The 11,649-nt window shown below is 34.9% G+C and overlaps 1 protein-coding gene across 1 annotated transcript; it reads right to left on the bottom strand.

The window, feature by feature from the left end:
- Positions 1-7,572: 7,572 nt before the first annotated feature.
- On the bottom strand, positions 7,573-8,511 carry LOC123248723 (olfactory receptor 6C3). Its single transcript, XM_044677580.1, has one exon. It carries the CDS (start codon positions 8,509-8,511, stop codon positions 7,573-7,575), a length of 939 nt encoding a protein of 312 aa, XP_044533515.1.
- Between the last annotated feature and the right edge of the window lie 3,138 nt (positions 8,512-11,649).

The following is an 11,649-nucleotide window of genomic DNA, read 5'->3' on the forward strand; positions in this document are numbered from 1 at the left end:
GCTTCAGATAATTTAATATAGTCCTATCTCTCTTAATCCTTCTTTACTTTTATTCCCCCACTTCTCCTCTTATTTCTCTTTTCCATAAGATAAATTTATAGATCAAATTGAATATATATATATGTATATATGTATAAATGTGTGTTTATATACATATATATACATATATATATTCTCCCTTCTTTGAACCAGTTCAGATAAAAATTTAGTTCAAATGTTGCCCACCACACAATTTCTACCTTCAAAGTAAAAGCTCTTACTTCAACACATCTTTTGTGTGAAAAAAAATTTCTACATTTTTCCTGTCCTCCCTAATTCTAGTGAATGGTTGCCACAATGTTAAAGCTTTCACTCTTAAACTTTAAAATGTGAAAATGAGGAGACATATTGGATGAGAGCTGAAGAAGATGATAGGATCTAGTGAAGGTTTTTAAGGATGAATGAGATTTGTCATGTTTGAAAGTAGAAAAGAAAGAACCCAGTTGACAGAGAGGTAAAAGTTGAGAGAGGAAAGGTCTGAGTGTACGTGTAAATGTTGCAACAAAGAACCAGGCCAATTCTTTATCAGACACAATGATGAGAAGAAAGAGTGGGAGATACTTGAAAGAGGTTTTGAGATGAAGAAAACAGTGAAAGAATTTTACAGTGTGGCCACAAATTTTTTTCCAAGAAGAGAAGCAAGATCTTTAAACGAGAAGTGGTCAAGTAAGAAATGAGCTTAAGGAAGAAAAGAAAGACATTAGAAGGTTTGGAATATCTTCTGTGGAGAGTGAGAAAGAGAATCATTTAGGAAAGAATAAGGCATTTAATTAATGCCTTGCTGTAGTGAAGGCCAAGTTGAAGACTATAACATGACTTTGTAACATACCCAGGCAGTCCACTTATGAGATTTCTTGCCAATTTCATTTGACAAATGACAAGAAGAAAAGGCTTATGATGGGAATGATATTAGGTAAAAGCCTAGCAAGAAAGGAATGACAAGACAGAAGATTTGGGAACAGAGTACACTGTAGAGTTCAAATGGCTAACTCTTGGATTAAGGTTATAGAGGAAATAAAGTGAAATCAGAACAAGGATAATGACCTGAGAAATACTGAGTGGTTGTAGTATTAATGTAATGAAGAGAAAGATGAATATATCTGGTAGGAATGAAGCAGAAGAAACAGGGAAATAGGAGGTTTGGGATAAAAGATTATGGTCAGAGAGAGGAATGTCAAATTAATAATTAGGATAGTCGTACATTGGTGGCTAAATGGTTAGTGTGTGATTATCATTAAGTGTGACTGAGGTGGAGTGAAGGAGTAGGTCAAGGAGCTAAAGAAGATTCAGACAATTGAAGTTTGAGGAGCTTGAGGGAGAGCCTATATAGATATTAAAGTCCTTTAGCAAAAAGAATTGGGGAAGAGAAGATAATGAACTATCTGTTAAACACCTTCAAAAGGGAGAAAGATGAATAACCAGGGGGTCATACATTACAATTACCATATTTTTGATTAGGTGGAAAAATGATTAAATATAACTAAATGGACTTCCACAGAAAGCTGAGATGAAGGAAGCAGATAGAATACAAGGTTTTTTTTTAGGAAGTTATGGGATGAGTAAAGCTAAGTCAGTGCTGGGGAGGATAATTAAGGATTCTGTGCAATCAAAGGGGAGCCTGATCCCCATGGAAAAATGTGAAAAAAGAAGGTACTGAATGAAAAGGATTTTATTCAGTCTGGAATTGGAATTGCAGTGGACAGAGTGGAAGGAATGGTCAGAAGCAGATTGGGATCAGATTGAGGGTCATAAGGGTAAAAAAATATGAAAAGAGAATAAAGACAGATCTCAAAACTTTCACTTTTGCTTTAAATGTCCACATGCTATAATTTCCATAGCAGAAGAAAATAGAAGCCAAAGGAAACAGAGTTGGTGGTATATGGGAAAAGAAAGTTAGCCTACAAGAGGTGTTGCAGAGAGAGTTGGACAGAGTTTTGATCTGTTCCCTGACCTCAGAGACTGGAGGAGGGGATGGAGGGAAAGATTTGGGTAATGCTACATGGAATGTTGCTAAATAGAAGTTGCAAAATGAGAAAAAAAATGTTCAAAGTTAATGTGAGCAATGAGCAAGATATAACCAAATAGAGATAACAGAGAAGTATAATAGTAAAGGATATTATTAAGATATTTTTTGAAATTCAGAGAAGATGGACTGTATATTTGGAAAAAGCTAGGGAAGAAAGGTAGTGAGAGTACTCTAATTGTATCCCAATAGCTAATCTGAGACCACAGGCCTCTTTGCTGGCCACAACTCTAAACAATGATCTGAGGAACTGCAGCAGCTCAGTCTCCAGCCTTTGCAAGAATTCTACTGTCAGTCAATATAATCTCCAATAAAACTTTTCAAATTTCATAAATTCACTGTGTACATCTTTCTTTTTCTTTCTGTTGTCCCAGAGCGCTCTCTCTCTCTCTCTCTCTCTCTCTCTCTCTCACACACACACACACACACACACACACACACACACACATACAACTCAGCTGCTTACTTAGATATTTAGAAATCAATTGCTGCAAAATCGAGGAAATAAAACAAACAGGAAAGTTGTTGTTGTTGTTGTTGTTTTTAACTTTCCTTTTCAATTAATTGTCTCTATTCAGTTCCAAAGAACACTAATTCAATTATCTTGAGAAATCCTCACCTTTTCATTAGTTATAGATAATACATATAACACTGATAAAAGCCTACTGCTTTTAGAGAGTTTCTAGCTTTATTCCTAAAAATCTTCTAGTTAAGTTAGACTAGTAAAAGAGCAATAAGTACTCTGCCTTTTTGTTATCCTACCAAAACTCAGATATCTCTAATATGAGTTCTTAACATATATTCCTTTAATATCAGAGATAATTTCAATAGCCATACAGTATCTTCAATTATTTTTTGATCCTTCATATAAGTATTGTGTTTATTTTCCAAAGAAAAATAGACTTATTGAAGGTTTAATTTCATTGTATTCAATTACATACACCTTAGTTCAGTGGTTCCCAAAATTTTGGCCTACTGCCCCCTTTCCAGAAAAAATATTACTTGGCGTCCCTATCACATACTATCACTGCCCCCTTGTGCACCTGTGGCCATCACCGCCCCCCCACCCCCCGATTGCTGTAGCACCCACCAGGGCTGCTTTGGGAATCACTGCCTTAGTTCAATAATTTAAATAAACACTGAAAAGAAGGCAGTGCCTTAGTATAGTGGCAAGAAAGTTGGTCTTTAATTAAGAGACTGGATTCTAATCCCAGTTCAGATGCCATCTCTGTTAAACTTCCTATTTATTTTCTCTTCCAATCTATTCTCAACTTATTTCTTGATTCATAGACTATCAAATTTCATTATTCCTTCTTTATTTATCATGAGGTTAAAGTTTCTAAAGCACCTGATTTTTAATACCCTCAAATTTATTATTTCCTTATTTTTCTACTTTACATCATTTTTCAAAATATCAATTCATGAGGTAAGTCATAGGGTAGAAAACAGTAATACATGGGAGAAATTACTCTCCTTTCCCAATCATGTGGCCTATCTGTACTATCCACTCTTAATATGCATAGTTTCTTTTCTAAAGGCTGTAATATCATATATCTATTTCTGGCTTCCTCACTTCCCATTTCTATCTCTGGTCGCCCTTAAGAACACACACATCCTTTCTCCTGGGTTGGCATACTGCCTGTGAAGGCAAAATATATTTAGAGAAGGTGGTATCCCACTGTGCAAAATCCCCAAGAATAGCCTATAGCAGTGATGGGCAAACTACGGCCAGCGGGCCAGATGCGGGCCCCCTTAAATGTTCTATCTGGCCCTGCGACATTATTCCTAATCTGATGAATACAATGAGTGGGATACAATACAATGAAACTTCAAAAGAGTTGTCTTAGAAACAGGCTGACAGATGAGCATTTCCTTTCCTTTGGCCTCCTCTTTAAAAAGTTTGCCCATTACTGGCCTATAGGTATATTAATGCACTATTAATGCATCTGTGACTTGCTCTAATCATTCTCAAAAGCAATTAGAACTATGACCTTAATACTCTAAATTGTGCACATATTTAATGTACTTATATCAGTTCTAGACTTATACACCAAAAAGATTAAAGAGCAAAAGGACCCATGTAAACAAAAATATGTAAAGTCATTCTTTTTTGAGTGGCAAAGAACTGGAATGTAAAGAATCCATAAATTGAGGGATGAATGAGCAAATAGTGGTACATAAATGCTATAAAATTATGAAAGCTACAATTTTCAGGAAACCAGGAAAGTTCTCTATAAACTAATTCAACGTGAAAACGATTCAAATGTGGAAAACAATTTATATGATAATAATAAACATTGTAAAGATAAATGTCTGAAAAACTTAAGATCTGTGATCAATGCAATGACCAGCCATGATTCCAGAGGAGTGATAATGAACCATGCTATCCACCTCTTAACAGAGAAGTATTGACTTGAAGATATAGGTCAAAACAGCTATTTTAGATATGGCCAATTTGTTTTACTTGACTATCATCATTAGTTCTAAGAGATTTGTTTTTCTTTTGTTCCCCTATGTGGAAAATCAAAGCAAGAGAAAATAAATATAAAAGATAAATTTTAAGAAAGTTTTAAAAAAATGGTCTAATTCTTATGAAGTCAAGTTGATTTTTTAAAATGAGGAATTATATTGTTTGCTTTTTCTAAATGACTTTCCTTCATATTTGAACATTTTTCTCCTGTATATTGGCAAAACTGTTTGGGTGTCACAAAAACTGGATCTTTATGCTCAAGTTTGCAATTTTGTAGTGCCTCCAGCCTTGGGTGCTTGAGTAAATTGGGAGACGTAATCTGAGTAAACATTATAAGTAAGCAAGTTCTCTTGTGTTTTTTATTACATTTTTACCTTGCTCCAAGGGTATGCCTTCCTATATTATAGTTTTATCTATAGGTATTCTATGTTGGCCACATAATTTCTTCTGGAACTGAAAAGTCAAAGAGATTTGCAGGAATCAATTAATCTATTATTTTCCTAATTTTTTGATTAAAAAAGTTTCCTCCCTTATAAAATGGGAATACTGAAGGATAATTTCCTTACAGAGCTGCATAAGAAAAGAGGTTTTAAAACTTAAATCATGGTAGAAATATGTTCTTTTTCTTTTTCCATTCAGCAAACATTTATAAAGGACCAGTCATATTTAAGGCATTGTTTTCTGCACTAGGGATATAATGAGAAAAACAATGTCTGCCCCTAAGAATCTTACATGATGGGGGCAATGATAGATGTAAACAAGGAAACAAATACAGTGTAACTTTAAGAGAGAGAGAGAATTTTCATTTCTCATCTGGACTACCACAAAGGTTTTCTAATTAGGAACCCTGCCTTAAGGCTCTGTGAACTCTGATCTATCTCCCACAGAGCTGCCAAAGTGACTTTCCTTAAGCATGAACTTAATCACATCATACCCCTACTTAACTCCAATAGCTCACTGTTATCTTGGGGCAAAATACAAAGCCTTCTTTTTGGCTTTTCAAGCTCTCCATCACCCAACCTGTTTTTCTAGATTTGTACTCCCAAATTCCAGACAAAATTGAACTTTTCTACATTTCTCTCCTATAGTACTCCATCTGCCATCTCTGAGCCTCTGCACTGGTCAACTTATATGACTAGAAAGCACTTCCTCCTCAAATATGCCTCATAAAGTATCTAATTTCCTTCATGATGTATCAACTCAAACATCGACTTTTAGATCATGCTTTTATTAATCACATAACCATTAGCATTCACTTTCCCTTTCATGCATCTAATCACCTTATATGTATCTCATATTTATTCTGTTGTTCTTCAGTTGTTTTCAGGCTTGTCCAATTCTTCCTGATTACATTTGTTGCTTCCTTGGAAAAGTAGATGTTGGAATGGTTTGTTATTTCCTTCTCCAGAATATTTTACAGATGGGGAAACTGAAACAAATAGGGTTAAGTGTCATGTCTGGGATCACAAAACTATAAGTGTCTGAGGCTAGATTTGACCTAAGAGATTCTATCCATTGTACTACCTAGTTGCCTGACATTTATTCTGTAGAAATATATATATATATATATATATATATATTAAATGAACAAATATATATGCAATATATATATGCATGCATTAACATGTCTGTATTTCCCTGGTAGATTGTAAAATCCTTGAAAGTAAAGATAATTTTATTTATTTTTTCTTTTGTCTTCCCAAAGCTCAGCAACATTCCTGCCACATAGTAAATGCCAAATAAATGTTTGCTGATAGATTAGTAATTTGGGAAATTGGGAAAAGTAAAATATAAATGGCATCAGAGCTATGATATAAACAAAGATTTTTTATGAGACAAAGTCTCATAAAGTAGGTGGATTCCAAATATGGGAGAACATTCATGCAAAGGCATTATGGTAAGAGATGGAATGTAATTTAAGGGAAGAAGTAGGAAGGAGAGCAATAGGAAATAAAACTGAAAAGGTAGTGTAAGTGGATGTCAAGTCAGAAATTTGCATTTTACCCTAGAGATAATAGAAGACCATTGAGAATTTTTGAGTCATATGGTAAGATGTATGATTTACAGATTATCAATCTGGAAGTTTTAATGAAAATGAATTGGAAAGGTGAAAGATTAGTGACAGGGAGACCAATTAAAAAGTAATTAAAATAGTACAGACAAAAAAAGATGAGAATCTGTACTAGTGTAGAGAGTGAATAATTGGAGAGGATAAAATGCATAAATGGGATATATTTACTATTAATTTCTTAGAATTATTAGTATTAATATTTATTAATTCCCTTCAAACTAGTAAGGTACTATGCCAGACCCTATCCTTAAGGAGTTTATAATTTAATGTTTCTAAAGTGAAGGAATATAGTAAAGTAGGAGATGTGATGGACAGAGCGCAGGATCTGGAGTCAGGAAGACCTGCCTCACACACTAATTAAGGGCATGACATTGAGTGAGTCACTTAACCTTTCCCAGCCTCAGTATCCTCATCTATAAAAATGAGGATAATAATAGTATCTACCTATCAAAATGGTTGAGAGGATCAAATAATTTAATATATGTAAAATATATGTAAAAAATTCAAACTTTAAAGTGTTATATGAATGAGTTATTATTAAGTATTATTAATATTACTCCCCAACAGGCACTCAGGACCATTTCTTTTTTCAATTCAGTGAGATAATCAGTAATTTACACATGAAGATGTACATTAAATGCCACATAGAATCTTTAATCAAAGAGCATAATTTTCATTTTTGGACAAAATTCAAAGCTTGACTTCATTTCAGTCCCCATGGGATAGGTAGGTAAGATTTGAGGAAAAGACAAAAGGAAAAGTCAGTCTTAATATTGTTGCTGGGAACTGGTCTTAGTTCAGAAATATAAAATAAAAAATATATTAATGGAAATGTGAGGAAGAAGATAGAAAATATGTAATCAACTTTAATGAGGGGGAATAGAGATTTGCATGAGGTGATTCCCAATGGGTATTATAGTAAATGTTTCTGAACTTCATGCTGTCCCTTACTCGGGACAATAGAGCATTTCACTTTCTTGAGAAATGTACTACCTTTTGAATAATATCCTTGAAGGCTTGTTTTACTTGTTGGTTCCTTAGTGTATAAATGAAAGGGTTCAGCATGGGAGCAACTGAAGTATTAAGAATAGCTACTCCTTTGGTCAATGATGCTTTTTCTTTGGCTGAGGGATTCACATACATAAAGATACAACTGCCATAAGAGATAGATATGACAATCATATGAGAGGAACAAGTGGAAAAGGCTTTTTTCCTCTGGCTAGCTGATGGGATTCTCAAAATTGTCCTAATGATGTACATATAGGAAAGAATCACTAATGCCAAAGTAAATAGCAGAGTCACCAAAGCAAAGTAAAAACCAATCACTTCTAAGAACTGTGTGTCCGAGCAAGAGAGCTGCAAGAGGGGGAAAAAGTCACAGGAAAAGTGATCTATAACATTGGAGTCACAGTAATCGAGCTGTAAAAGTAACATGAGTGGTGGGAAAATAGTCAAGAACCCTCCCAGCCAAGCACAGAAAACAAGCAGGGTACAGACTTTGTTGCTCATGATGGTCATATAATGCAGGGGTTTGCAGATAGCAACATAGCGATCATAGGACATGGCTGTAAGAAGGTAAAATTCAGTTACTCCCATGAAAATGAAAAAAAATAACTGAGCTGCACAGCTGTTAAAGGAAATGGTTTTGTTTCCAGTAATAATAGTGTTCAGGAATCGAGGAATGCAAACAGTAGTGAAAGAGACTTCTAAGAAGGCAAAATTCCGTAGGAAAAAATACATGGGTGTCTGCAGGTGGGAATCCACCAGGGTAAGGGTGATGATGGTCAGGTTTCCAGTAATACTTAAGATATAGGCGATAAACAGAAAGAGGAAAATCACAACCTGCAGATCAGGATCATCTGAAAGTCCCAGGAGGATGAACTCTGTGATCACTGTGCTGTTTCTCATTTTTGTTGCATCCTCAAACTAAAAAACCTGCTGGTGAAAATAAGAAATCAGAATTGAGGACCCAGAGAAATGAATGGTTTGACCCCAAAAGAACCAAAGATAAACTCACAGAATTAAAAAACCTCTGAATTATAAGGGGTCATAGCAAGTATCAACCTAACTCAGGGCAAGAATCTGTTCTATAACATAACAGCCTAGTAGACATTCAGTCTAAGTTTTGATCATTCTAGTGAATAATAACCCACTAGGTCAACCTCAAATTGGAACAGTTCTTAATTATTAGGGAATTCTTCCCTGTATGAAAAATCTATCTTTTTATGGTTTCTACCACTGGTCCCAGTTCACTAACCCTCTGCTAAGGCACATGCCAAGTAGAACAAGTGAACAATTTCTCTTTCACATGCCAATTCTTCAAATACTTGGAGACTTTTACACAGTCACCCTAAAATTTAATCTCTTTTTTTTTAAACCCTTGTACTTCGGTGTATTGTCTCATAGGTAAGGGTGGACAATGGGGGTCAAGTGACTTGCCCAGGGTCACACAGCTGGGAAGTGGCTGAGGCTGGGTTTGAACCTAGGACCTTCTGTCTCTAGGCCTGACTCTCACTCCACTGAGCTACCCAGCTGCCCCTAAAATTTAATCTCTTAAAAGGATCAGTCTCAGTATTGCAAATGGTCAAATTGTCCAAATTGTCAAATAATTGAAGAATTGTCACATGAAAGGGAGAGCATTCACATGCAGACAACCATCTTAGCCCTTTCGAAGTCTGCTGTTACCAAGACTAAATGTACCAGGGCTGATAGGCAGCTCAGTGGATAGAGAGCCAGTCTTAAAGATGGGAAGTCTTGGGTTTAAATCTGGCCTCAGATACTTCCTAGATGGGAGATTGAGCAAAACACTTAACCCCAATTGCCTAGTCCTTATCATTCTTCTACTCTGGAATGAGTACTTAGTATTGATTCTAAGACAGAAGGGAAGGGTTTTTTTGGTTTTGTTTTGTTTTTTTAAACTAAATGAACTCATTTACTTCAACTAATCCTCAAAGGCCATGATTTTAAAGCTCTTCACCAACCTGGTCACACTCCTCTAGGTCTGTGGCTTGGTCACTAATTTGTAAAACCTAAAGTATGGCACCCAGAACTAAATGCGAGAATCTGAACACTGTAGCTTTATCATCTCTGTAGTCTTGGATTATTTGCCACTTTTTAAAAACCCTTTCCTTCTATCTTAGAACCAATATTAAGCATTGGTTCCAAGGAAGAGGAGTGGTAAGGGCTAGGCAATTGCAGTTAAGTGACTTACCCAGAGTCACATAGCAAATAAGTGTCTAAGGCTAGATTTGAACCCAGCACCTCCCATTTACAGGTCTACCTAGTTGCCCCTATGTGCTACTCTTAATAAAGCCTAAGGTCATTTGAACTTTTCTTGATGGTCATATCACAATGTTATCATGAATTAAATTTGTAGTTCTCTATCCTATGCACCACACCCTGTTAATTATTTTCAGAAAAACTCTTATCTGATTACACTTACACTATTCTGAACTTCTAAGGTTGATTTTTGTAAAGTGTTTAGCATAGTATATAACACATAGTAGGCACTTAATAGATGTTTATTCCCGTCTAAAATAAGACTTTAACTTAATTTTTATTAAATTTCTTTCATCTTTTATATGGATCGGGCCCAAAATTCCAACTTGTTGAATCTTTCTGGATACATCTTTACATTGTTTCAACTTAAGGTTCAAAAGCTTTTCCTATAACTACTTTGTAGCTAGGTAGTCCAAATATTATTTACCTCACATTACAGGGGAGGAAATGGAGGCTCCCAGAGCTAAGTAAGTGCTAGAGAACACAAAGCTAGTGACTAGAAGTGCCCAGGACTAAAAGGTGGGGCCTTTACGGGAATTTATGGACAAGCACATCTTCAGTGAATCTTTTATTCATACATCTATCACTGCTTACTCCTTTGATGTCTGTAAAAATTTTCCTACATATGATTTAAGAAGAAGATATTGTTCTTTATATCTTCAAATGTATGGACAACAATGACTACCCTAAAATTTAACAATTTCATTTTGCCTGTCACAGAAAAAAATCATATTTAAACTCTAAAGATCATGATGGTAAAATGATAAATAATTCTTGAAAATTTAGCTAACTAATCATTTAACGTTTAAAGTTGATGCATAAAAAAATCCCAAAGTTTCTCAAGCAAACTGGAAAAGGTGCTACAAATTCTACAAGTCACATAAACATATGAACCTTCTCCTCAACCCTTGTATTAACCCCTTGTTTAATATGGAGGATCAACAATATTTTATTTATCAGGCAAACTTTGAATGGTCTTGGAAACTGAAGCCAAGTATTTGTACTGCACTTGAATCAAATCTATGTTTGTTAACTGATGATGTGAAAGGAATAGCTGTCTAAAAGTATTGTACTTGCATTAATCCTTAATATGAACAGAATACAACTTGTTATTTCTGATGATATCCTAACTGTGAACACCAACAATAGAAAATAAACTGTTATTTCTTTTACCTTTACCTTTAAGATTGATAGTATTTATGCTTAAAATATAGCATTCCACAGTTAACTAAAATAACAATTGGTCAAATATTAAGTTATTTTCCTAATTTCCTGTTGCATGAGGGTGCTCAAGAATTTCTTATGTGATCATGGCTGGCTACTTTCTCAGAACAATTCAATAAAGTAAAACACAAACAAAGAAACAACTAAAGATGGGTGCATGGGTATAACATTTCTTTTCCTCTGCCATTTACTTCTTCTTCCAAAGATTATTCCTCATTTCCTCAGAATGTCACTGAAAACTACAACAAGACTATGTCTATGTTTTGATCAAGGAGAATTCCAAATAATGTTCTCAACTAAAATTAAGTTTCTGCCTCTGCTCAATGACTAAATGGAAGAAGACCATGATTAGTTTTTATATGGATGATTTTAGTTACTTGTTTTTAAATGTTTTCTCAAAAAATCTAGAAAGGAGCTTCTCCTGAGTTGCAAAAAAAGAAAAAAAAATTCAAAACTGGCCTCAGACCCTTCCTAATTCTGACCCTGGGCAAATCACTTAACCCCCATTGCCTAGCCCTTACCATTCTTCTGCCTTGGAACCAA

This window comes from Gracilinanus agilis, chromosome 5 (assembly GCF_016433145.1).
Source record: "Gracilinanus agilis isolate LMUSP501 chromosome 5, AgileGrace, whole genome shotgun sequence".
Lineage (NCBI taxonomy): Eukaryota > Metazoa > Chordata > Mammalia > Didelphimorphia > Didelphidae > Gracilinanus > Gracilinanus agilis.